At 45.6% G+C, this 27,943-nt stretch overlaps 1 protein-coding gene across 1 annotated transcript; it reads left to right on the plus strand.

Annotated features, from left to right (window-relative positions):
• The first annotated feature begins 2,100 nt into the window (after positions 1–2,100).
• On the plus strand, positions 2,101–27,838 carry ARSL (arylsulfatase L). Its single transcript, XM_045537894.1, has 12 exons — positions 2,101–2,121; positions 2,489–2,564; positions 7,937–7,960; positions 8,799–8,991; positions 10,549–10,670; positions 14,606–14,728; positions 16,627–17,050; positions 18,367–18,503; positions 19,283–19,417; positions 21,018–21,180; positions 23,298–23,419; positions 26,804–27,838. Exons 1-12 carry the CDS (start codon positions 2,101–2,103, stop codon positions 27,154–27,156), a joined length of 1,893 nt encoding a protein of 630 aa, XP_045393850.1. The 3' UTR covers positions 27,157–27,838.
• The last annotated feature ends 105 nt before the right edge of the window (positions 27,839–27,943 follow it).

A 27,943-nucleotide genomic window follows, 5' to 3' on the forward strand; every position in this document is an offset into this window, starting at 1 on the left:
CGGCACCCAGCTAATTTTTCTAATTTCAGTAGAGATAGGGTCTCACTCTTGCTCAGGCTGGTCTCAAACTCCTGGCCTCTAGCGATCCTCCCGCCTCGGCCGCCCAGAGTGCTGGGATCACAGGTTTGAGCCACCACACTCAGATGAAAGCATGTGGTTTTAATCCACATTTGTACCTTCCATCTTCCTGCTCAGAAATGAAGCGAGCACTGCAGGAAAAGGCTGCATCGGTGTCTAATGCTGTTACGCATTCCTGAGCCTAATGGGGCACAGTCCGCTAGAATGATTAAATAATAACAACAGCAGCACCTTAAGCCCAACCCTAAATCCCCTGATTCAGATAAGCTGGGAAGGAGAAGTTGAAATCTGTAAATTTTGAAAAAATGCCTCAAGCCGCGCTGGTTCACAGCCCAGCTATAGGAACCCTGACTTACACTTTTATAAACACGGGTACAGATCTAATTTTTTTTTTGATGCAAAAAACGCCCACCAACCTGAAAGGTGCAGGTTTTCGCTCTCAACCGCAGATTTGCTTTCTGGTTAGACACAAGGACCCCCTAGGGAATTTTTCCTCCTGCCCATGCCCCATGTTGACAAAGATGTGATAAAGAGGGGATAGCATAAAGATAAGATTAAAAAGCACACACAGAGGAAGATTCCACCATTTCTTTCACTGTTTATTTCTCATCCTCTTTGGGGAGCCCAGCTGCCTTGAATTCCAGAGTTTGACCTTACAAGGCATTTAGTCACCCATTGTATGGGAACATGATCCACTGGGGTTGTTTGTTCATTCCCCTGCTGGAACACATTGCTCTATTTTCTTGTAGTTACCATCGATAGGATTTGGGCATCCCTCTCTCTCTCTGTGTCTCGGTTTTGTTTAAAGTTTATTTTCCTTTTTATTTTATTTCACAGCATTTTTATTGACACAGTCACTCATATTTCGGGGTACCTGTGACATTTGACTACATGTATATAATGTGTAAGAATCACATCATCATCTGAGGAGTAGCCATCACCCCAAACATTTATAGTTTCCATGTGTTGGCAACATGACAATTCTTCTTCTCTTCTAGCTAGTTTGAAATATGCACTAAATTATCATCCACTATAACTTCCCCACTGTACTCGTGAATACTAGGACTTATTCCTTCTATCTAATGTAGTGCCCACTAACCAACTTCTCTTGCTTTATGACATGTCATATAAGCACAATATAAGAAATTTATTGCGATTTAAAATGAGAAGCACACTGATTTTCACATCTCTGGAAATGGATGAGGGATTAAGATTCCAAAGGGATTTAAGAAGATTTGATAATTATGACATGAAATAATAAGGGCAACATTTTGCTAAGACGTGTTAGGCTTTGGCCAGGTACAGTGGCTCGCCCCTGTAATCCCAGAACTCTGGGCGGCCGAGGTGGGAGGATGGCTTGAGGTCAGGAATTGCAGACCAGCCTGAGCAAGAGCGAGACCCTGTCTCTACTAAAAATAGAAAAATTAGCCAGGCGTGGTGGTGCCTGTAGTCCTAGCTACTGGGGAGGCTGAGGCAGGAGGATCGCTTCAGCCCAGGAGTTGGGGGTTGCAGTGGGCTATGTGGACAACACTCACTGCACTCGAGCCCAAGCAACAGAGCAAAACCTTGTGTCTTTAAAAAAAAAAAAAAATTATAGCCACAACTTATAAGAGGATTATTTGGCAAACAAGAGTCTCTAGTCAAAACTCTGTAACGTTCAGACTCTAGGAAGTATAAACACCCAAGAGATTTTAAGAATGCATTTTTTTAAATGATACAACACCTAGAAGTGTGCAGACAGTTCTTATTTGAAAAAGTCTTTGAAATGACCCAGTTTACATCTCATGTTCCCTGGAATATATGTCCTGCCTCAATATGAAAAAAAAAAGTGTGCTCCCTAGCAAATACATAACAACAACAACAACAAAATTGGCATAAAGTCCAAAAGGATCTTACATCTACAGTGACGCTGCTCCACAGCGAGGCAGCCACACACACAATAGTGGCCATCGCAGCTGTAATCTGAGCCGTGTTTCAGGCAGATGCCAGAAGAGGGGAGAGAACCCACAAAATGTAACGGCCATGCAGCGATTATTCAAGAGAGTATTTCAAGGGAAGCACGTCCCCGTCTGGGAACAGAGCCAGCCAGTGTCCCCCTTCTGGATTTGATGAAGGGCTGGCAGGGTTGCCACCCACTTGGGGATGAAAGACTGGCAGTGTTCAGGAAGACTTGCTGGGCTCCTGCCGTGAGTGAGCCGGTCTGCAAATAAGAACAGACGGTCTTGTGTGGCCACCTGGAAGCTAACAGCACACGCTTGCTGGGGACTTGCCCGGTCCCTCCCTGGGGCAACCTAACTTGGATGCCGTGGAGTTGCTGTTGCTGCTCTGCAGAGCACACCAGCTACGCACATGCGTGCAGCAGCCAGACGGTGCTACTCAAAGAGCCAGCCAGTCTGTCCCTCTTGGCCAGGAGAAGACGCTCCGTCTGAGGGCCAAGCGCATCGCCACACTCCAGCGGGGCGGGCCCTGCGGGAACCCCAGCTCAGGTAAGCGAACCTCCTCTCCTGGAGCTGCTAGTAAGTCCGCTTACTTTAAACAGCAACTCTTCCCCGGCAGGCTGCATCCTTTCAAGGGGATCCCTGGGAATGTTTTAGAAGAAACTTCCTTTAAAAAATGTAATAGTTGGTGAAAATACGACATGCATATTTGACTCGGGAGCTTTCTAAACATCATGCATAAGAGAAACCCACAAGAGAAAATAGCCCAAGCAGGGAAAAATTGCAACCACACTAGATTCTTGTCTTAGAGATGCTGAAGGCTTGGAGTGTGGACGATTGAAGAGATATCAGAGATGAAAAAATTAAATTGGATTTTTTTTGGGGGAAAAAGGGGGGGACAAAGATCAACCAGGCCAGCCAACCGTTTATAATGGAGGAGAGAAGCCAGGCTTGCTGCCCAGGGCTGAGGTCAGGGCAGGGAAGGAAGTCTGTGATTCTGTCGCCTGGAAGAGAATCAAAGGCTAGATTGTGGGTCATACTTGGACGGTGTTTCTTTGTCTTTTTCTGTGGTTTTCCTTGTGGGGGCTTTTTATCCGGGAGCAAGGAGCCAGTCTGCAGCAAAGCACACAGCAATCTAATGGTTAAAGCACAGAGTTCCTTGGAAGAGGAAAACAGGCTCCTTTCATGTGGCTAAATAGATAGACCATATCATTGACGAGCCCAGACACAGAATCGATGTACAGCTATATCTCCTACAACGCTGCAACCATGATTGAGGATGCTGTATTTAGACTCAAATATAGCCAGCCAGAGAAAATAAACACAGTCAGTCATGTTCCCCAGGAAAGTCAGAAGCTGCCCATAATATATTTCTTTCTGGAAAAAAAGGAATATATTAATACCTACTAATTTTTATAAAGGCAAATATGGATGGACACTTTTATAAAGGGAAAAAATTATATATAATTCATTATATATTTGCATATTTTTATATAATCCATTCATATTCCCAGGAGTCCATCATTCCCAGCCCAAATGCATGTATGTAAATATATATATATGTACAAAAGGCATAATGTATATAATGTATAATATATATGAATATACAAATGGAAATATTCCTATAGGCTCCCTACACGGTAATGATTTAAGATTTGTTGCCACAAATCACAAAGTGGAACCAACTACAGGTAGGGTGCATGTTAGTGACAGGAAAATAAAGTGTTCCTGGCTGGCACAGTGGCTCACACCTGTAATCCCCGCACTCTGGGGGGCTGATATGGGAGGATCTCTTGAGGTCAGGAGTTCGAAACCAGCCTCAGCAAGAGCAAGACCCCATCTCTACTAAAAATAGAAAAATTAGCCAGGTGTGGTGGCACGTGCCTGTAGTCCCACCTACAGGGGAGGCTGAGGCAGGAGGATCGCTTGAGCCCAGGAGTTTGAGGCTGCAGTGAGCCATGATCATGCCATTGCACTCTACCCAGGGCAATAGAGCAAGACTCTGTATGGAAAGAAAGGAAAGAAGGAAGGAAGGCAAGAAGGAAGGAAGGAAGGAAGGAAGGAAGGAAGGAAGGAAGGAAGGAAGGAAAGAAAGAAAGAAAGAAAGAAAGAAAGAAAGAAAGAAAGAAAGAAAGAAAGAAAGAAAGAAAGAAAGAAAGAAAGAAAGAGAAAAAGAAAGAAAGAAGAAAGAAAAAGAAAGCATTCCTAACACCTCCCACCTAATATTCACTCTAAGAGGTGCCAGGAAAATCACCCGCTTGTCAACACAAGCCAGGTAGGGCGTGTGCCCGATGTTTCACTCATGAGACGACTAAGTGGTTTCATCGCCCGCACAAACAGGAGGTGAGACCAGGACACGACGTCTGGTAGGTGATTTTTCACAGATTCAGGGATGCGGCCGCTTAACCAAAGCTGCGTGGAGCAATCCCTCGGGCTGAACTCTACTAAGCAGCCGTCCTTGAGGGTCAAGAATGGTTATTGAATATGGGCCGTTTTGTAGGGCTCAACTCCAGAAAGCAGTAGCTGTCCGACCACGTTCATGGCAGGGCTTAGGACCTATTGACTGCCTCTTTGGTCTTTTCTGGTTCTGTTACGTTTTTTTCTTTAAATCAGCATTGCCTGGCTAAGATGATGGTATAGCAGACAGCCTCTACAGGCTAACATTTAAAAATAAGGAGAGTGACCACCTGGTTTGGTGGCCGCAGGTGTGGCTTTGAGCTCCCCCACGCTGGGACGTCCAAGGAGTCTTTGCTTTTTATCCATCTAATCTCGACCTGCCCCCAACCCCATGGAAAAACAAACCTGAGGTCAATCATTCCCAGCCCAAAGCACTGTGCAAATGCTCCCTGCACTCAAGCTTGCTTCCCTGGGGAGGAACCTTCTTGTCTTTGATCTGGGGGCACAGGAGGAAACCACGGGGCAGAAGGGAGTCTTGTGAATGAATATTCAGGCATGGCGCACGTAGGATTCTCACTCCATGCCCATGCCCTGGGCAGCAAATGGCTTCCAGCTTCCTTTTCTGTCCCTGACGAATGGCCCAGTCTGCATACACAAAGCAGAAAAGTCACCATGACTTAGAGTCCTGGGAATTCAGTTCTTTCCTGCAGAAGGGTGGATATGTTTTCAAACTTCCAGGAGAAGCCCCACTCTCTGCACCACCTCAGTCTCACGGCATCCAAAATTAAACCCATTCCCTGCCTTTATTTCCCATCTCTTTATTTAGAAAAGAAATACATATTCATTGTGGGGGCAGGTGGGGAGTGGAAATTGGAAAAAGAATAGTTTTCCTGAATCTCCACACCCAGGGGTGAACCACGGCTGGGCAGGATTGCTGTAAATGGTATCCCCATATTTTGTTTTGTTTTGGGGCTTTTGGGGTTTCCTTACTAGGTACTTATGCAGTATTTTGCTTTTTATTCCTTGTTTACTGGATATCAGCACTGTGTCATCAAAGGTTGGACAAAGCTGAGTCAGGTATTAACATTCTCAGTTGGTCCAGTTTTCTCTCCATGTACAACTTCAAATCCCTCCCTCTCTGCTTGTGACAATACTAAAATTCTGCACACCCTCAAGCAAAACAAAACTCTCAGCAACAGAGTGTACACGCACGTCCTGCCTCTGTTCTCTAAACCTCAGATCTCAGATGATACCTGGTTTGCTTGTTTTGTTTTGTTTTGTGTTCTAATAGACAGGAAATTTGTCAGCAGTAAAGCAATTTAAAGTTCTTATTTCCCCACCTCTTATTGTACTAACTTAGCTAACTTATTCCTAATTCAAATTGTCCTCTGTTCCCGCACTAGAGATGCCACTGATGTTTGTATGTGGGCTTTTGTGTCCTGCTACTTTACTGAATTTGTTTATCCATTCCGAGAGCTTTTTGGTGGATTCTTTTTTCTTATTTTATTTTATTTTTTATTTCAGCATATCACAGGGGTACAAATGTTTAGGTTACACATATTGGCTTTGCCCCACTGAGTCAGAGGTTCAAGCGTGTCCATCCTAAATAGATCATGTCATCTGCGAACAAAGATAATTTGACTTCTTCCTTTCCAATGTGGGTGCCTGTTATTTCTTTCTTTTGTCGAATTGCTCTGGCAATGACTTCTAGTACTGGGGTGAATAACAGTGGTGAGACTGGGACAAGCATCCTTGTCTTTTCCAGATTTTGAGGAAAGGTTTTCAGTTTTTCCCTATTCAGTATGAGTTTGTTGTATATGGCTTTCATCGTATTAAGGCATCTTCCTTCTGCACCCAATTTTTTGAGAGTCTATTTATAATGAATAACATAGATGAATGTTGAATTGTATTCAGTGTTTTTTCAACCTCTAGCTTGTTTCTATTTCTAGAATTATTTCCATTTCTTCAATTTGGGCTGTAAGAAGTTAGCATTTGGGAGGTTCCCCTCTCTCTCTCTTTCTCTCTCTCTCCTTTGTTTTTGCTTTCAGTAAAGTTGTTCATGTACTACATCAATACATGCTCATTGGAAACTTCCACAGCCCAGGCTGAGCAACAGCAAGACCCCACCTCTACTAAAAATAGAAAAATTAGCCGGGTGCAGCGGTGAGCACCTGTAGTCCCAGCTACTCGGGAGGCTGAGGCAGGAGGATCGCTTGAGCCCAGGAGTTGGAGGTTGCTGTGAGCTAGGCTGACGCCACGGCACTCTAGCCTGGATGATAGAGTGACACTCTGTCTCAAAAATAGACAAATAGATAAATAAATAAAAAGACACAGAGGAAGTTTAAATGTATATGACGTAGTGAAAGAAGCTAATCCGAAAAGGCTACAGACTGCGATTCCAACTCTAAGACATTCCAGAAATGGCAAAACTGTGGGGACAGCACAAAGATCAAGGGTAGCCAGGCATTAGGGGAGGGAGGGATGAACAGGCAGAGCTCAGAGGATTTTGGGGACAGTGACACTATTCTGCATGATCCTATAGTGGAGGGTCCGTGTCATTATACACCTGTCCAAACCCCCAAAATGCACACCAGGAGTGAACCCTAATGTGCTCTCTGACCTCTGGGTGACACGTAAAGCTGTCAACCACAATAGTGGAGAAACCACAGGGCATTATATCACCCACCTGTACACAGCCTTTGAGAACCAAAACTGTCCCCCAAGTTCAAGGGCTCTCACACCACTAAAATCCTTCTGGAAAATGTATAAACCAAGCCTTGCCTTGTTTCTACCCATTGTCCAAGTACGCCCAGCTTTAAACCAACTGAGAACTTCCTTCCTACGGATGCTGCAGACCCTATATCGGCAACCAGATAGGTCTGGCACATGGTGTCCCCTTCTGCCTGAGCCTGGCCCTGCCCCAGCAGATGGCCTGGGCATCTGACAGTCTCCACAGCTAGGTTGCATTGAAGACAGCCGCGCCCAGTCACTGAGATGTCACCTCCTCCCCCTTCCGTGCCACCACAGCCAAGTGGAGAAGTTATAACAGAAGCCATCTAGGCAGCAAAGCCCCAAATAGTTCTCATCTGGTTTTCTTTAAAGTAACATTTTACATTCCTAACCCAGTGTGCAACCTTCTTAATGCCTTTTCCCTCTGCAAGAGCATTCCTTTACGAGATGTGACTCCTTGTTTTAAGGTGGTTTTGGTGTCACTATTATGAGAGAGAACCGAAGTTCCCCTTTCTGGGTATGAATTTACTCTTTTCCCTGTGATTACTCCAGGTTCTGCTGCCTGTGTTATTAAGAACGTTTTTATTTCTTACAGGGCGTCAAAAGAGAAGAGAGACCATGCTACATCTGGACCATTCTTGGTAAGGGAGGATGATGTCCCTTCGTTAATATTTGGTTTCCTGCCTCTGCCTCTCTTCTGTGGCCTTCTGGTAACTGAGCAGCCTCATGCACTTAGTAATCGATCTTGCTGGGGACTTGTGACTAACAGAAGCGCATGCTCCCCTACCTTGCAGGTGCCCCAGGCAGCCTCACACCAGGTGGGCGTTCAGCGCTACCACGGGCCAGGCATCTGGTTTTCCGGGGTCCCCACCTTGCACCCCTTCTTGGAGACTAAGATCACATCTCTACTTTATCACACTGGGGAATCGGGACACCACTGCCCTGCTGTATACCCACATGCCCACGGTGGCATCCACAAAACAAAAATAGCAATGATGGTGGCAGGGTGGAAGCCACTAAGCCCTTGTGGCAATGCTTCCTCCTGGAAGGCAACCACCAGGGGTCTCTGCTGGAGGCTGGACCCTCCACTGCCTCAAAAGACCCCATTCTCATGAGATACCAGTGGGCCAAAAAAATCAGTCTTTGGAATTTTTGCATTCAAGCTCAAATGCACGGAGACTCTTCACAGACTTGGAATGACCAGCCCGCTCGGGTCTCACCCTGCCCTGAGCGCCTACATCTTTTCTGCTCTTCCAGGTGGTCCAACGTCTAACAAGTGTCACCAATACCTAAGTCTGACTCAGTTTACTTACTTAAGAAAGAATCAGGAGGAAACTGTGGTGAAGGAAAAAGAGCAGTAGCCATTCTGGACACTTGATCCATTCCTTCTAAGCAGCCACAAATAAGGCTTCCCGTGAATCCCTGAGTACAATCACTTACCAGCAGAGGCCAGAGCTTCCCAAATAAGATGCTTAAAGTCCAAAGAAAACCATCCACAGTACGAGTTATTTTTAACCAGGAAAGAAAAAAACAAACAAACACATAGATCGAATGCCTAAGAGATGCACTCAGAGCTATTCTAACGGGTGAACATAATGTCAAAATCCCCTAAAATGGTGACGCCAGATTCCCACTTAGGGTATTGTTGGGAATGAGATGGGAAGGAGAGTTACGTGTCCGTGGGTAGCTTGTTTTTCAGGAGCTGTCTGGCTGTGACCCTGGGTGTGCTGCTGGGTTTGACGCCTGCCACTTGCAGTGACGTGCCTGGCTCCCGGCCGAACATGCTTCTGCTGATGGCAGACGACCTTGGCATTGGAGACGTTGGCTGCTATGGCAACAGCACCATAAGGCAAGGAACAGGGGGACCGCTCTTCTGGTGCCCACAGTGCAGAGACCAGAAGAAAGAGAAGCCACTAAGCCTTGGTGTGGGCAGTAGTCCAGTCTTTCAGAGCTCTGCACAGCACACATTGCTTCTTTGAACACCCTCTAAATCCTGCTTCTTCCCACGCCTGCACTTAACCCCAGCTCAAACGGATCCTACCTATGACTACTCATTTCTGCTTGTTTTTTTTTGTTTTTTTTTTGAGACAGAGTCTCACTCTGTCACCCAGGCTAGAGTGCCGTGGCATCAGCCTAGCTCACAGCAACCTCAGACTCCTGGGCTCAAGCGATCCTCCTGCCTCAGCCTCCCGAGTAGCTGGGACTACGGGCATGTGCCACCATGCCCGGCTAAGTTTTCTATATATTTTTAGCTGTCCAGATTATTTCTTTATTTTTAGTAGAGATGAGGTCTCGCTCTTGCTCAGGCTGGTCTCGAACTCCTGGGCTCAAATGATCCTCCCGCCTCGGCCTCCCAGAGTGCTAGGATTACAGGCATGAGCTACCGCACCCAGCCCTCATTTCTGTTTTGAATATGATTTATATGCACCCAGTACAGGATAGACAATGTTTTAAAAATCACTGCTGTTGCCTGCAAACCAAACACAGATATTGACCAAGCCTACCCACTCAGGCATGATTTCATTGCTCCCCTGCTGAAAAACTTTGCTTCCGACAGACAAGTGGACATCTCCCTAACCCTAAAATATGACATGCATTATACCTGTTAGGTGTGAATTTACCCATCCCCTCCTTCCCCCTCCACCTGCTTGATTTCCCATGAATATTATTTCCAGATGTGCACATAAGTGTTGATCAATTATTTGCAATTTGATGCTGAGTTCATGTGGTGCTTGTTTTTCCATTCTTGTGATACTTCACTTAGTAGAATGGGCTCCAGCTCCATCCAGGATAATACAAGAGGTGCTAGATCACCATTGTTTTTTGTGGCTGAGTAGTACTCCATGGTGTACATAGACCACATTGTATTAATCCACTCATGCATTGATGGGTGCTTGGGCTGTTTCCACATCTTTGCAATTGTGAATTGTGCTGCTATAAACATTCGAGTGCAGGTGTCTTTTTTATAGAATGTCTTTTGTTCCTTTGGGTAAATACCCAGTAGTGGGATTGCTGGATCCAATGGTAGTTCTACTTGTATCTCTTTGAGGTATCTCCATACTACTTTCCATAAAGGTTGTACTAGTTTGCAGTCCCGCCAGCAATGTAAGAATGTTCCTATCTCTCCACATCCACGCCAACATTTGTTGTTCTGGGACTTTTTCATATAAGCCATTCTCACTGGAGTTAGGTGATATCTCACTGTGGTTTTGATTTGCATTTCCCTGATGATTACAGACATTGAGCATTTTTTCATGTTTCTTGCCCATGAGACCTAAGAGCATCTTGCATCATTAAACAATGAATGACCAGCAGACTTTCGATGAAGCAGTGTGTAAGCTACCTATGCTTATGAAAAACTTGTTTGTTTTTTAAGGGATAAAGCTGTTAATTTTTCCCTGCTTAGGACTCCGAACATCGACCGCCTTGCAGAAGAAGGAGTGATGCTGACACAGCACATCTCTGCCGCGTCCGTGTGCACGCCAAGTAGGGCTGCTTTTCTCACCGGCAGGTACCCTGTTCGGTCAGGTTGGTCTTTCCTTATAACTAAGCACGTGTTCCCCTAAACTCCGGTTACACAGATAGTAAAGAGCGGGTTTTCTGCTACAGTGTGTAGAGGATGATCTAACCCTGCACATTCTCACCATCAGACCGGAGTCAGTAAGAATAGACAGCCCCATGGTAACGGGGTTACCTGGACAGGTGTTACCCATTCGATTGCTTTCCTCGATGTGGGTAACTACATAAAACAGGGATGGGCCGACTTTTTCTGTTAAGGGCAGGTTAGTAAATATTTTCTATTTTGCAGGCAGTCTCTGCTTGCAGCTGCTCACTTCTGCTGTAGCTTGGAAGTATCTATAGGTAGTATATGCATAAATAGACATGGCTGTGTCCCAATAAAACTTTATTTATAAACACATAAGTTTTAATTTCATATCATTTCTCATGGTATGAAATATACTTCTCTTTCTTTCTTTCCCAACCATTTAAAAATGCACAAAACCCAGCCTGAGCAAGAGCGAGACCCCATCTCTACTAAAAAAAAGAAATAGAAAGAAATTATATGGCCAACTAAAAATCTATATAGAAAAAATTAGCCGGGCATGGTGGCGCATGCCTGTAGTCCCAGCTACTCGGGAGGCTGAGGCAGGAGGATCGCTTAAGCCGAGGAGTCTGAGGTTGCTGTGAGCTAGGCTGACACCACGGCACTCACTCTAGCCCGGGCAACAAAGCGAGACTCTGTCTCAAAAAAAATAAAATAAAATAAATAAAAATAAAAATGCACAAAGCCATTCCTCACTCCTTGGGAGTCTGAAAATGTGTAGAAGTCCAGATTTAGCCCAGGGGCTATAGCTGCCCATCCCTAGTAGAACAGATAGTAGGGGATTATCAGGAAATCTCTTGACTGTGCTTATGCAAAAGTTTAAGTATCCAAATATGTTTAATCTGAAGAAGAAGAGATAGGAGTCCCTGTGGGTTGTCTTTCCACATCTGTCCAACCCATGGAAAGAAAATTTCTTTCATCTCTGTGCATGAATAGAGACCTCCAGGATGGATCTAAAGAATGACACACATTGGTGGAATATTCCTTTTGTTCTGAAACCATCCCTCTTGTGCCCTATAAGTCTTGTACTTTTTTTTTTTTTTTTTTTTTTTTTGAGACAGAGTCTCACTCTGTTGCCCAGGCTAGAGTGCTGTGGCGTCAGCCTAGCTGACAGCAACCTCAAACTCCTGAGCTCAAGCAATCCTCCTTCCTCAGCTTCCCGAGTAGCCGGGACTACAGGCATGCACCACCATGCCCGGCTAATTTTTCTATATATACTTTTATCTGTCCATATAATTTCTTTCTATTTTTAGTAGAGACGGGGTCTCGCTCTTGCTCTGGCTGGTCTCGAACTCCTGAACTCAAACAATCCTCCCACCTCGGCCTCCCAGAGTGCTAGGATGACAGGCATGAGCCACCGTGCCAGGGCAAATCTTGTACATTTTTTGGGCAGAAAGGTCTGCTGGTTTTTTTGGTTAAAATTCTTTGTGTCCCCGGGAGTTGGGCAAAGAGTAGAGCAGACCTCGGGAGGTCTGTGTGGTGTCCTCAGCGTTTGTCTATGCTTTGACACTGAGGCTGAGGCCGAGAATCTCCAGCGGGAGATTCAGACCCTGTCTGAGTCAGGAGTCTCCAGAGAAACAGAACCCAGGGGATCTACCTGTCCATCCACCCATCCATCCATCATCTATTACCTGTCATCTTTCTACCATGTGTCTATCACCCATCAATAATCTATCTATCCATCGCCATCTACCTACCTATCTGTCTACCTAAAAGAGATTGATTTTAAGGAATTACACCATGCACTTGTGGGATTTGGCCAGTGCAAAATCTGCAGGGCAGGCCTTCCGGCTGGAAACTCACGCAGGGGTGGAAGCTGCATCTTGAGGCAGGATTAGTCTGTATCCGGGACCCTCAGTGTTGGCCATTAAGACCTTCAACGTTATCAGATGGGGTACACCCGTATCATCGAGAGCCATCTCCTTTCGTTAAAGTCAGCTGAGTGTAGATGTGAACCACTTCTACAAAAGACCTTCCCAGAAACACTTAAGTTGTGTTTGAATACCAGGGGACTCACTGTAGCCCGGCTGAGTGGACACATCAAAGTGACCCTACAGACTTTCACGCGTGTGGCTCTCTGGCACCCTGTCTCTGCCTCAAGGCAGAAGGAATCCGGCCCACTTAAGCCAGAACAGCCCCCACACAACTGTCTTTGCTGTGGCTCAGAGCTATTCAGCTTCCCACTAGCCCACATTGAACCAGAATTCATTGTCAGTGTTTTGGAAAACCTCAGAAAGAATTCCCCGAGTTCCCAAATGATGATCGCTGAGAACCATGTTCACTCTGCAAACCAGATCGATGCTCTCTGAGCAGACTGAGCTAAATTTATCCAAACAGCCTGGAAGCACAGAGCCTCTTCCGAGAGCGCGGTTCCTAATCACAGCCGCACAATGGAATCACTGCAGGCCTTCACCAAAACATCCACGCCAGAGACCCGCCCTCGGGCAGGCCGAGCTCGCTAGCCTGGGTGCAGCCTGCTGTAGTGATCATGGTTTTTATTTTTTACGTCGTGATGCTTTGACATCTTGGGGCCTGCCTGACCCTAGAGAGAACACTCCTTGCAAGGCCAGCCAAGGGCTAGAGAGAGCAAATGATTCACCTGTGGGTGCACCTTTCCCAATCCACTGCCCACACCCCAACCACCTCCTGTATGAGAGTCTCATCCCTGGGGCTGCTATTCCCCTGCCCTAATCACTGCAGGGTCAGGTGGCAACCAACTAGGAACAGCCCCTGCCACCCAGAGCCCACTGAAGTGATTCAAACCAGCCAATCTTAAGTTTGCCTGTTTTGCCTTGCCTATTTCTTCCCATTAAAAAATTCAATAGGCCAGGTGTGGTGGCTGACACCTGTAATCCCAGCACTCTGGGAGGCCAAGGCGGGAGGATCGCTTGAGCTCAAGAGTTCAAGACCAGCCTGAGCAAGAGCAAGACCCTGTCTCTAGTGAAAATAGAATAATTAGCCAGGCATGGTGTTGCGCACCTGTAGTCCCAGCTACTCGGGAGGCTGAGGCAGGAGGATCGCTTGAGCCCAGGAGGTTGAGGTTGCTGTGAGCAGTGATGACACCACTGCACTCTAGCCCAGGTGACAGAGTGGGACTCTGTCTCAAAAAAAAAAAAAAAAAGATACAATAAAGTCCTTTGGCCATTCCTCTCCCTCATCCCCCTCCATCCCCCTGAACAACCCTGGGGCTTCCCTGTATGACTCCCCCACCCCTGGCCTCTGCAGAACTGTGAGTAACAAAGTATCTCCTCAATGGCAACCTTGTCTGCACTATGAGCAACAAAGTATCTCTCAATGGCAACCTTGCCAACACTGTGAGCTACAAAGTATCTCTCAACGGCAACCTTGTCAGCACCGTGAGCTACAAAGTATCTCTCAATGGCAACCTTGTCAGTATGTTAGAATCATCCAACCTTTCCAAAGCCCACCTTCCACCCCTGACCAACAAAAACCACGGTCTCTGAGGCAATAACCAAGCATCAGAATATTGTAAAACTTCCCACTTGATTTCAATGTGCAGACAAGTTTGGGAACCACAGGACGATATCAAGACTATGATGAAATCATAAAACCATCTTTAATTCTGGTTTAATTCTCATTCCCTTTTTATTCAGTTCTTTTCTTTATAACCTGCACGTCATAGGACAATTCATCTTCTCCTTAACTTTTTCAGTGAATTAATCATTTCTTTTGCTGCCGAAAATGCAACCCATAAGATAAACTCATGTAAGAAGTAAATTTTAAATTTCATTTTAAATAATGGAGAATTTCACCAGGCATTTTTTAAATTAATAATGAACATACAAACAAAAAACAAATGTGTAACAGTATATATTTTTTAATGATTGATTGCTCAAAGGTATGGTTTCCAGCAATGGTTACCGCGTTCTTCAGTGGGCCGGAGTATCTGGAGGCCTTCCAACAAATGAGACAACTTTTGCAAAAATACTGCAAGACAAAGGCTATGCCACTGGACTAATAGGTATGTGCATTGTTTTAAAAGTGTTAAGCACATTACGTTTATTGGAAAAGTACGCTCAGCTAAAAAGTTTGGAAATGAAATCTATGGTATGCTCTGGGATTTTCCAGTAGACAGAAAGCTGAGTGTATGCAGAAATCGTGTTACTTTCCAGGTTGTTGGGTACAAAGTAGATGCTCAAGAAATAGCATATTTGGCATTTTATACAAGGTGCTCATGCACCATGATTTTTAAAAGATAGGAAACCATATACTCTTCTATCTAAAATTTCCATAATGCCATCTGCAATGCCATCACAAGGCTTAGTAATTCTCTCTCTGCTTCCATAAACAACATCTTTATTTTTCTATATGTTGACAAACTGGGTCACGAATTGAATGAAAAATAAAATTAAGCACACAATAGTTTCTTAAGAGGGGGCCAAGTTGCCATCATCATCATCATGTTGTAATAATGATTTTTATTTACAGTACCATTTATTTGTAACAAACAACATGACTAGCTGATACACTACATATAAAATCCAATAGACTATGATTATTTTTTTTAAGACAGGAGAGGCTATGCTCATGGGATAAACCTTGGGAAATTGCATGAGGTTTTCTGGATGGCAGACAGCACTGGGTGGAGAGTGTCTCTTTTATTTCTTTTACTATTTTTTAAATTTTTTTATATGAATGAGACAGCCTCCATTCTACAAAATAGAATGAGACCTCCCCTGTGTTTTTGTTTGTTTGTTTTTTTGGGACAGGGTATTGCTCTGTTGCCCTGGCTAGAGTGCAGTGGCATCAGCCTTGCTCACAGCAACCTCTAACTCCTTGGCTCAAGCGATCCTCCTACCTCAGCCTCCCAAGTAGCTGGGACTACAGGCATGTAACACCATGGCTAAGTTTTGTATTTTTAGTAGAGACAGGATCTTGCTCTTGCTCAGGCTGGTCTTGAACTCCTGACCTCAAGCGATCCTCCCACCTTGGCCCCCTAGAGTGCTAGGATTACAGGTGTGAGCCACCGTGTCCAGCCAGCAAGTATTTCCTTATCAACATCCTCATACTGGCAGCATAGAAGCTAAAATTTTCCTGTGAAGTTGAAAGTGGTGCTCTGTAAAACCTTCCATCCACCTGGACCATGGCCACTATCAGGGTGGTTTAGCAAAGCAAGGAACAATTCCAAAACCCACAAGTGTTTTGCCCGTACTGGCTGTATCACATGGAGCTCTCGGAACAGTCTGTTCCTTCATTGTTCTTCCGCCACAGACGATTACCAACCCGTGTGCAGTAAACTGAATAATAGTCCCCCAAAATAGCCTAAATTCTGAAACAAGAAAATATTACCCTGTATGGAAATAGAGTCTTTGTAGAGGCAATTAAGTTAACAATCTTGAGGAGAGGGGATGATCCTAAATTATCCAGGTGAAGACAAGTGTTTCTTTAAGAGGGAGGTGGGAAAGGGCCTTGTGACCAAGAAGGCAGAGACTGGAGTGACACGGCCACAAGCCCAGGGGCTCCTGGAGCCCCCAGGAGCTGGGAGAGGCAGGAAGGAGCCTCCCCTGGAGCCTGCGGAGGGAGCGTGGCCCCGAGACACCTGCGTCTCACACCCCTGGGCTCCCGGACGGGGAGAGGGCGAATCTCTGCTGTTTAGAGACAACCACAGTTTTGGTAATTTCTTGCACCTGTCGTAGGAAACGAATATACCAGGTAACGCTGCCACACAGAGTCCTCACTGCCCTGAAATGACACGTCCTGGTTGTGGTGCAGGTCACAGCTAAGCCCACCCACACCTCCCCGCATCCCCACCCCACCCCAGCGGCCAGCCGCGCGCCCGGAGTGCGGCCAGAGGCCCAAGTCCACTTACCCAGAGAGGGTCCCCCCGTTGTCACAGCCACATCCGTTCTTGCCCCGCAGGAAAATGGCACCTGGGTCTCAACTGTGAGTCCTCCTCCGACCACTGCCACCACCCGCTCCAGCACGGGTTCGGGCGCTTCTACGGAATGCCCTTCTCCATGATGGGCGACTGCGCCGGCTGGGAGCTCTCCGAGAAGCGCGCGGCGCTGGAGCGCAGGCTCAGCCTCTGCTTCCACGCCGTGGCCTTGGCCGCCCTCACCCTCGCCGCCGGGAAGCTCACCCGCCTGGCGCCCGTCCCGTGGACGCCGCTCCTCTGCTCAGCCGTCCTGGCCATCCTCCTCTTCACGGCCGCGCGTTTCCTGGGGACTCTGATTGTGCACGCGGACTGCTTTCTCATGAGGGACCACAGCGTCACCGAGCAGCCCATGCGCTTCCAAAGAACCACGTCCCTTCTCCTGGAGGAAGTAGCGTCCTTTCTCAAAAGGTGCGCACGGGCGGGTCAGCTTGGGGCTGAAAGACACCCTAAAAAGTTTTCTCTGGTTGGTACCTGAACGATGGAATGGACATGACCCCAAACACTTTCTTTTTAATTTTTCTTTTCTTTTTTTTTTTTTTTTTTGGTAAAATGGGGCATCAATGATGGTCAGTTGAGCCCTGTGACTTGTGTCCATGCAAAAACAGCAGTCCCCAACATTTTTGGCACCAGGTACTGTTTTCAGGGAAGACAATTTATCCACGCACCGGGGGTGGGAGGGGTTCGGGATGATTCAAGCACATTATTTCTATTATGATTACGTTGTAAGATATAATGAAATCATGCTACAACTCGCCATAGGTCGGGGACCCCTGCATGCAAACTTTGTTCCAGGTCGGTTGGAGTTTGCAGCTCCTGTTCGCAGGCCAACCCCGTGCCACCCCCAACCTCGGGTCACCGGGGGCCGTATTTAATTAACCTAACAAACTGCATCACCTGAAGAGCCTTTACAATAAGTCATATTTTACGCCTCTATCCCCGAGGATATTCCACTTAAGAGGGCCACAGCATCAAACTCTAACATACCTGGTGGCAATGAGGTTGTAATTTTGTTCCATGACACTCTCGGGGAGCGTGTGATAGAACTGCCGCTGTAGGTAAGAACAGCACTGACAATTAGCTGCAAATGGAAACAGGTGAGGACGATGTATTCTAATTAACACTGAGCTCTTCACCTTAATTTTTTTACTTTAAGGGTCTAGATTACACCATACAAGTCAGGTGGACAGAGGGGGAAACCGAGGCATTGCCAGACGACGGAAGGAAATCAACTGACACTAATAACCTAATATGCCCCGTTTTTAAAGTATGTTTTTTGATAACTATTGTATGTCCTAAACCTCACAACTGCATCAAAATTATAAAGAAAACCGAATGTGTGACATCACATGTTCTTTAGGCTAAGATTTGAGGTAAAAACATGTACTGAAATAACCAAACAAGATAAAGTTGTCAGCTCAGAGAGTAGCCCGGTGTTATTTTAACTTTCCGTTGTCAAATTCACACAGTTAGAAAACTGTAATATTCAGGGCAGAAAAATGCATAAAATCACTTGTGGACTTTTGAATAGATTTCCAAAGGGAAAAGTCATCGTGTTGGAAATTCTTAAACACAAGAACAATTTCCTGTTGAACGAGGGTTTTGTGCATTTGCCCTTGGTGAGCACAGTCAGAATGTGACAAGTAAGATCTGTGCTTAGTGTCTGCAAGACTTCGATCTCCGCTTTACCAGAACAGTGACCTTAGTGGCTTTGCACTTATTTTCAGAAATAAGCAAAGAGCTTTCCTTCTCCTTGTTTCCTTTCTACACGTGCACACGCCCCTCGTCACTACCGAGCACTTCCTCGGAAAAAGTCTCCACGGGCTGTACGGGGACAACGTGGAGGAGATGGACTGGATGGTGGGTAAGTGGATGGTGTCTGTGTCCTACTCCCATGTGGCACACAGAATGATGTCCCCAGAGATGTCCACGTCCTAGTCCTATGTGATAGAATAATGTCCCCAAAGATGTCCATGTCCTACGCCCATGAGGGAGACAGAATAATGTCCCCAAAGAGGTTCACATCCTAATCCCATGAGGGAGACAGAATAATGTCCCCCAAAATATCCACATCCTAATCCCATGTGGTAGGCAGAATATTTTCGTTTCTAACAACAGGCAAAACTCTGGTTTTTATACATAAAAAAGCAAGACCCAACCAAAAGAATTAAACTTTAATGTAACGGCCCAGGTGGGTTACAAGTCAAAGCACCCAAGGAAAGGATGTATGTGAGGCCACAGGACGGCCATGAGACTCAGTCCTCGTTAATGGGCACACTGGGAGAAAAAGCTTTGAATGTTGTTAGAAATAAAAATAATATAATCCTACTTAACTAATATTTAAAAAATCTGTAGGGCACTCTGAGTTACATAAATGACAGAACCCCCTTTCGTGTAGCCCTAAGACAGTCAGAGTCTGTGCTGGTCACAACTGGTCTTTGTCGATGGCATCTACGATGGCATTGTCACTGTATCCTCCCTCCTTTGCACTCTCGGTTTGCCTCACTTGTACGTTTTGCTATCTTGTCCAACATACCTTCCACCCTGGTAGCTTGCCTAAAACCCTGACAAAAGCATACACCCAATAGTCGGTTTAAGACATTCTGCTATTTTGACTGCGTCAAACATATCTGTGCTTTGCAGGACAGATCCTTGATACGTTGGACAAGGAAGGTTTGACCAACAACACCCTCGTTTACTTTACGTCGGACAACGGGGGTTCCTTAGAGTCTCAACACGGAAACCGCCAGTATGGTGGCTGGAACGGGATATACCGAGGTAGGGCTGAGAGATTCCCATGGCCACGTCTCAGGGCTTCATCTCCCCTCTGCAATTCCCGCCCGCTCCTTTGGAAAGGGGCCAGCCACTCCGGGACAGTGACTACTGCTGCCCAGACACTTTGGCGTTTCCTCTCCAGGGCAAAAATTATAATTTGCAATGCTCAGGTTTGATATATTTTTCTTTTGCACCATTAAGTGTTTTTCAGTAGGCTCTCAGAGGTTCACGGCCATCACCACTATTTAATTTTGCAACATTTTCATCCCCACTAAAGGAGATCTTGTACTAGCAGTCATTGCCTATTTCACTGTGGCCAACCCAGGCAGCCACCCACTTACTTTCCTTCTCTGTTTATGCATTTCATGCCAATAGCATCGTGCAATGTGTGGTCTTTCGTGCGTTGCTTATTTCCTTAGCACAATGTTTTTGGGGTTCATCCACACTGTAGCAGGTATTAATGCTTCATTGCTTTCTATCACTGAACCCTGTCTCCTTGTGTATATAAACCATACTTTGTTTATCTACTTCTTTGCTGATAGACTCAGGTTTGAAGTTTAAATTCGGACAATGTATCCAAGAAGGGTGGGCATCCAGGTGGCCACATTACAACCAAACTTGGATTCTAGTGTTAGAGGCGCACGATTATGTCATGCACCACAAAGATTCTAAAATGTGCTGTTCAATATACATAGCTTAATACCGTTGTGACTTTTTTTGTAACTTAGAAAGCTTTGTTTTTTATTCGGTGAAAGAGTTGTTTAGACTAACACTGGCAGACATGCCTATGAAGCACCCGTCTAGTTCATACATGAAAGGAAATACACGCATGCAAATTAAATCAGTTAATGCCTTCCAAAAACTTCTTCACACCGAGGGGCTGATTCCTGCAAAATCTCAGTGCCGTCCACGTTGATGGACTCTGCACCCAACATCTTCATGTGCCACAAACAGCGCCAGTGGGACAGCCTCTTCTAAACGTGCTACACTGTTGCTCTAAAGGGATTTTCCCTCCATGTCTCTGAGCCCACCATTCTGCAAGTTTCCATGCACATGGGCAGGTACAGCTACATCCCTTGCCCCACAGCTGTTGCAAAACACACTGTGCATCCGAGAGAGGTGACGTGTGTATGCACCCTGAAAGCGGCCGGGTCAAGGATCTGGAGCTGTCAAAGCAAAGGGACAGAAATCACAAGAACCCCAATGATCATTGTGGTAGAAGCAATAAGAGCCCCCCCAAAATATCCTGCCTCTTCCAGCTCCTGGGGGCTCCAGGCGTCCCTGGGCTTGTGGCCGCGTCACTCCAGCCTCTGCCTCCATCTCCACGTGGCTTCTCCTCTGCGTCTGTGTCTCCTCTTCTTCTCTAAGGACACCTGTCATTTGGGATGAAGGGTTCACCCTGATCCAATCCACCCTGACCAACACCCAGGTTAATAGAAGAATATAAATCTATCTTCTGCAAGGCGGAACTATAGTGTGTTATAATTTGATTAAAAGAGAGAGAGAGACTTCAAACAAGCAAAATAAGGTTGAATGAACCAGAGTAGGCATCTACTTCTCATTTTTAATCTTTTTTTCTTTTTCCATTTCTGTTGAAACACAGGGGGCAAAGGCATGGGCGGCTGGGAAGGTGGCATCCGTGTGCCAGGGATATTCCGCTGGCCCGGGGTGCTGCCAGCCGGCCGGGTCATCCACGAGCCCACCAGCCTGATGGATGTGTTCCCCACCGTGGTGCAGCTGGGGGGCGGCCAGGTGCCCCAGGACAGGTACGGAACCACCCAAAGAAGCCATTCCACTTTGGGTAGAGAAATCAACATTTAAGGGAAAGGAAACTGTCCCTTTTGCATTGTCATAAAACATCCATGAAATCAGTATCTGGGAAAACACTCCCGGCTCTATTATTTAATGCTGGGATCAAATGTCGGTTTTGTTTTATATACGAAAGGTCTATTTCCCTTTCCTTAATTCTTAAGTGGAGCACATTTTATTATAAGCGTGATTGTCATTGAAAAATCTAACAATGCAAGATTGGCAAGAAATTACTTTTGGTTCAGGAAGGCAGGGACTTTTATAGGATTCCAATTTCTCATGTCTTAAGAGACATAAAAAATCATTTGGGAGGAAATAGAAAGAAAATAATTTTTTCATAATCTTGATGGCTTAGGGAAGAACACATTTAAATTATAATATATATATATATATTGTGCATAGATAAAAATTGTAATGACTTCAAGTTATTTTCTTTCTTCTACCCACTTATAGGTGGCCCATTAGCCCTGCTTAAAAAAAAACACTATGTTACCATTTTAGTGCCTATTACAATTAAGTACTTAGTAAAAATTTCTAGAAGTTGAATTTCTTGGTCAATAGTATGGCCACCTATAGGCAAATCTCTTGATATATTTTGTCAAATTATACCTTAAGAATTGCTACCAGCCGTCAGTGACAGTGTCCATATTAAAAACAATAGACCTAAAATCATTTAAAACCATTTGTATATACATAATTTATACTTATAGACATGTGTGTATATAGAGGTGTACATACATGTTATATAATTTTTATATATACATGTTATAGTTTTCATTGCTTTATCACTAGCAATGTTAAAATTTTTATACATTTATTCTACATTTCTCTTTTCTCTTTTTTTAATTGAATTACATGTCTTGTTGGATTTTTTTCTAGTAGGCCATTAATATATGTTTTTTAATTTATAACATGTCCTGTGTCTTAAAAAGAAAATTTTTGTCTATCATATATATTGCAAATGCATTTCACTGGAAGGTAAAATAAATTTAGCCATACATTATTGGTTTTGTTAATACATAGACACACATATACATATGTATGTGTGTGCATAAATGATTATATATATTTTGTCTTTTATTTCATTTTTTTCATGGTCACTTTGACCAAGCACAATCTATTTGAGGTTCTGAATTTTCTACCTGGGTTGAGAACATTAATCCTGTTTTTAAAAAATCCTCTATTTATTGCTATTCTAAGTTCATGGCATCTATAAAAATATACCATCGGCATTTATGATTAAATTTGAGATGCAAGATCCACAAAGTTTTCAAAATAATTTAAGAGAAATTAAAAACAAGGTCACTGCAAATTTTCCACTTAAAGGAAAATTCCATCACCTTCAGCCGTGTGGAAAATGAATGTTCCAGTTCTATCAGCACATGTTTATTAGCAGGTGTTTGCTCTATAGACAACCCCGAGGGGACAAGTGAAAAAGAGATGCAGATATATTTCCCACCCTGTAGCAACTGACCCTGTAATTAATTGCAAAGTAAATTGCACAGTTATCCCTGCAAATCCAAACAGGTGGATTCAACCTCTGTGCTAAGAAGGATGCCCAAAAGGGAAGTGCAATGCCAAGAAGACAGAGCCGGGCTTTGCAAAACAAGCAGTATTTAAAAAGGAAGAAAGGGCAGGCTACAGAGAGGAGGAAATGCTGGTCCAGAACTCTCCAGAAACGGAACTGGTGTGAAGTTCTGTTAAAAAATACAACGTATTCTATAGCAGCTGAAAGCCCAATACGATGTAAAAACAGAAAGGCATTTGGACAAATGGTTGTCTTATTTCTGCATACATCATAAGGCTGAGTGGAGACTCACTGAAGCCAAACAAGCTGGTTCCCCTGGTAATCCTTTTACCCAAAGGTGGCGTTTCCCATGCACGATGCGAGCAGCTAGTGCATGCTTGCTAAGGCTCGTGCACACCTTCTATCACGTTCACACTCCGACCTTCCTTCCCCTGACACGATGCATGGGGAATGCAGGACTGCGGCCCTGGGCAGGTGACTGCTGTAGGGACAGAGGGTCCCCGCGTCCTTGCAGCACCCCTGAGTCCCTCACGCGCCTTTCTGCAGAGTGATTGACGGCCGGGACCTGCTGCCCTTGCTGGTGGGGACAGCCCAGCACTCGGACCATGAGATCCTGCTGCACTACTGCGAGACGTTTCTGCACGCCGCCCGCTGGCACCAACGGGACGGTGAGTGGGGGCCGCCATCCTAACACCCTTTGGGAACGAGCTCCTCGGTGGCTTCAAAGCACGGGGCCCCAGAAGAGCCTGGGGGTTGGAGTCACATCTCGGCTTCTGAGTTCAGGTCTGTCTACATTGTCACAGTGTGAATTTTCCCCCCAAGCTTTTAAAATTTAGTTCTTGGCAATGAATGTCTCCCTCCTTCCACCAGCATCCCCTCTGAGGTCACCTGTCAATCTTCTTACCATCTGGAAAGGGCGTTGTTAGGTATGGTTTAAGCACCACGTGTGAAATTGTTTTATTTCCTTCTTGCTTTTCCCCAAGACGTGAAGTGCAGCTTCTATCATCACACACGCATATATGCACACACATGCACGTGCACGTTGGTCAAGGGAGCCAATAGCTTGCTGATTTTAAGGGAGAAAAAGAGAAAAAAAATAGCGATGGCACCAGTTCATAACAAAAGGGGCAGGAGGATGTCGAAGTCCAAGACTCGGTTTCCTGCCTTTCCTTGGAGACAGGATCATGGCAGGAGATGTGAGTTTGTCCTCAAGATATGGTTGAGGCTGGAGCTCGTTCTCCTGCTGTTGACTCAGGAGCTCTGTAAAGGCAGATTCTCGCAAAGCAATTTCGAAAGGGAGAAGTTGACATCTCTTGCATGCGTTCAGCTCTTTTGAGAAGTTGTGCAGAGCAGAACTCGTGCAAGGTGCCTGCTAGGGAGAGAGCTCATAGGAGTGATCTTTAGCCATTCCTGGGGAAATCGTAGGATTAGGTATTTCCCTGTTATTTCTGCAAGGCCACCCCTTTCACACGTATATACATGTCTGAGACTTTTCTAATCTATTCTATTCATCTAGACGCGCTTCCAGATGTTTTAACCGCCTTAGCTTGATGACACAATTTCATCTTCATTGTAACAATAATAACTTTGTAACAAGAACAGCCACTTACTGAATACTGTTTGGGTCTCCAAATTTTCTAGGCTCTCTTGCCCCCAAAGTCCTCTCGAAAGAGCTATAAAATCATTTGCAACTTTTAAAAAGAAAAAAATATATGTCCCACAGAGATGTTAATCATCTGCATTGGATGCGTCGGTTAGCTTTGCCTTTGAGGCATAAGTATCTTTACAACACGGGATGGTCCCAAACTGAAACATGCTGTGTTGCTTTGCTTGCGTATTTATTTATTTATTTATATTTGATAAAGACTCTTACTCTGTTGCCCGGGCTAGAGTGCCGTGGCATCAGCCTAGCTCACAGCAACCTCAGACTCCTGGGCTCGAGCGATCCTCCTGCCTCAGCCTCCCCAGTAGCTGGGACTATAGGCATGCACCACCATGCCTGATAATTTTTTCTATATATATATGTTTAGCTGTCCATATAATTTATTTCTATTTTTAGTAGAGATGGGGTCTTGCTCTTGCTCAGGCTGGTCTCGAACTCCTGAGCTCAAACGATCCTCCCACCTCGGCCTCCCAGAGTGCTAGGATTACAGGTGTGAGCCACCGCGCCCGGCCTGCTTATTTATTCTTATGTAAAAAGTATTCATTTTATCAACCTCCTATGTCCTTGCCAAGTAATTTCATTGTATTTTACGCACCTTAATATTAATGGCTATGTTCACCTGACTTTGCCATGGGTTTTCTATTATTATCTATCATTTTAAAAATCCGGCTCTTGGAATTTCTTAACAATGGTAACCTTTCGTCCGGGCATGGTGGCTCACACCTGTAATCCTAGCACTCTGGGAGGCCGAGGCGGGTGGATCGCTCGAGGTCAGGAGTTCGAGACCAGCCTGAGCAAGAGTGAGACCCCGTCTCTACTAAAAATAGAAAGAAATTATCTGGCCAACTAAAAATATATATACAAAAAAATTAGCTGGGCATGGTGGCGCATGCCTGTAGTCCCAGCTACTCGGGAGGCTGAGGCAGGAGGATCACTTGAGCCCAGGAGTCTGAGGTTGCTGTGAGCTAGGCTGATGCCACGGCACTCACTCTAGCCCGGGCAACAAAGTGAGACTCTGTCTCAAAAAAAAAAAAAAAAAAAAAAAAAACAATGGTAACCTTTCATTTTAAAGAGAGCAAATGATATCTGCTTCTGCCTTTGTGTGCATGTAAGAACGTCTCACCTGTACTGCGTTTGCCTACCTCTCTTTTCTTCACTTATATTTCCCTCTGTTATTTGCTCTGCCCCCCACTTTTCCTGACTTTGCTTCGTGCACTTGGTGTAGTTTTCCTTCCCGTGTTTGCAAAGATCGATACCCCGCTTGTGACTCACTCTGCTTAAAGATTCTCCAGAGCATTGTGTGGACACATCCCTGAATGGGTATCATCCCGGAATCTCTCTTATTTCAGGGAATTATAGATTTTTTTTAAATCTCCGTTCTTTTCCATCCATCTCACTACTATAATCAGGGATGATTTTAATTGCTACATTTTGAGGTTCTTAGATTACATATGATAGCTGTTGCCTTTGAAGGTTCTCTTTAACCTTTGCATTTGGTAGCATGTCCTGATCCGTCCGATGCTGGGTTCTTTTACACCGTAACTGCATCATTTCTGATCTCTCTCTTCTCTGTCATCAGATGAATATGTCAAATTTTTTTCAAGGCAGAAAGCTAGACAGGCAGTGTATTCCTACCGCCTGTGCATCTCCAACAGTTCCGCCTCCCTGGGTCCACTTTGCCTCTGCTGAGTGGCTCCCCAAGACTACTGGCTGCACAAATGCCAAAAAAAAAAGTCCAAGGCTCTCCCTGGGACATGAGCTAGCCCTTCCCTGTCTCTGAAATATCAGCTCTGATAAATGACATCGTAAAATTTCCACCCTCCAAATTGTTGTCCCCTGTCCTCTGAGGACAAGCTAAGCCCATTCCTGCCCCAGGGCCTTGGCACAAGCTGTTCCAACCACTTGTAACACCCTTAGTGGCTGGATCTCCCTACGGCTGGCTCACTGTTGACATTCATGTCCTCAGTCAAGTATCACCTTCTCAGACAGATTTCCTGGACCCAAAGCAGCCCCTGCAGTGCACCCCAGACTCCACCCACACAAACCTCCACAGTTAACCTCCCACCACCTGGATCGATTATACTTTCTGTCCTTACGGATTTACCTACTCTAGATGTTCCACATAGATGGACTCATACAACACATGCCCTTTCGTGACTTCTCTCACTAAGCATCATGTTTTCAAGTTTCATCCACTTATTAGGGTTTCATTGCTGTTCCTGGCTCAACACGATTCCACCCTGTGGGTGGAAGACATTCTGTTTATCCTTCATCCATCCACGGACACGTGGGTTGCTTCTCCCTCTTACCTACTCCTCGTAACTCTGCTCTGGAGCAATGCACTTTGTCTCTGTCTGTCGACTCTCTGGGATCCCTGTCCTTCCCCCAGGAGGAAGAGTATGGAAACTCCACTACATGACTCCGGAGTTCCAGCCCGCGGGAGCCGGCGCCTGCTACGGCAGAGGGGTCTGCCCGTGCTTCGGGGACAAAGTGACCCATCACGACCCACCTTTGCTCTTTGATCTCTCGAGAGACCCTTCCGAGAGCTACGTCCTCACGCCAGCCACGGAGCCCTTGTTCTACGCGGTGGTGGGACGAATCCAGCAGGCGGTGGAGACGCACCAGCGGGGGCTCAGCCCGGTCCCTCTGCAGCTGGACGGGCTGCACAACATCTGGAAACCCTGGCTGCAGCCCTGCTGTGGGCGTTTCCCGCTCTGCTGGTGCCACAGGGAACATGATTGACAGTGACCGTCTGTGAGCGAAAGATGGAGCCCGGATCTCTGCATTTTCTCGCTCAAGTTGAAACAAACATTCACTGTGAAGTTAAGGCATCTGTTTGCATAAAGGTGAATAGCTTTACCCCATTAAAAGAGAAAAAGCCAAGAAAAAGTAGCAATGAACAATAAATATTGGGTAAAATGCACCGTTGAATGGTCACCCAAGCCACCCAACAGGGAAGTGGAGAGCAATGGGCCTCCTGCTTTGGAGGGATTCTGTCAAGACTCCAGGCCCCCTAAACAGTACAAATCCCAAGAGAAGGTGTTTCCGTGTCATGCAGATTTGCAGACGAACAGGACATAGGCCCCGAAGGTGAAAACTGACGCTACGTCGCTAGTCATGGTGGTCGTGCCAATTTATATAGCCACTGTTCATTGTTAACATCAACAGGGACAAACTGTGCCCCCCACTGGAACTGCTGCCAAGCGATTACGCTTTATCAACAAATGCCACAGGGGATTTGAGGAAAGCCTGAATTTTGAAGCTGTGCTGGACTGGAGGATTTCTCCCCAACTCTGGGCTGGGAGGCCACTGTATGGTGGAGCCATGTCTTAGTCCAGTTGGGCTGGTATGACACAAATACCATAGAGTGGGTATAAAGAATAGACATTTGTTGCTCACAGCTCTGGAGGCTGGAAGTCCAAGATCCCGGCGTGGCAGAGGCTGTGTCTGGTGGGGACTCACTTCCTGGTTCATAGATGGCGCCTTCTCGCTGTGACCTCACATGGTGGAAGGGGCGAGGGAGCTCTCT

Source organism: Lemur catta, chromosome X, assembly GCF_020740605.2.
Source record: "Lemur catta isolate mLemCat1 chromosome X, mLemCat1.pri, whole genome shotgun sequence".
NCBI lineage: Eukaryota > Metazoa > Chordata > Mammalia > Primates > Lemuridae > Lemur > Lemur catta.

Bases quoted from the DNA above. Each gene is read 5' to 3' on its own strand.
- ARSL (XM_045537894.1), top strand. From the start codon at position 2,101: ATGCAGCGATTATTCAAGAGA. The intron at 10,671-14,605 runs GTTGGTCTTTCC...GATTGCTCAAAG, and splicing joins CAGGTACCCTGTTCGGTCAG to GTATGGTTTCCAGCAATGGT. The intron at 18,504-19,282 runs GTAAGTGGATGG...TGTGCTTTGCAG, and splicing joins GGAGATGGACTGGATGGTGG to GACAGATCCTTGATACGTTG.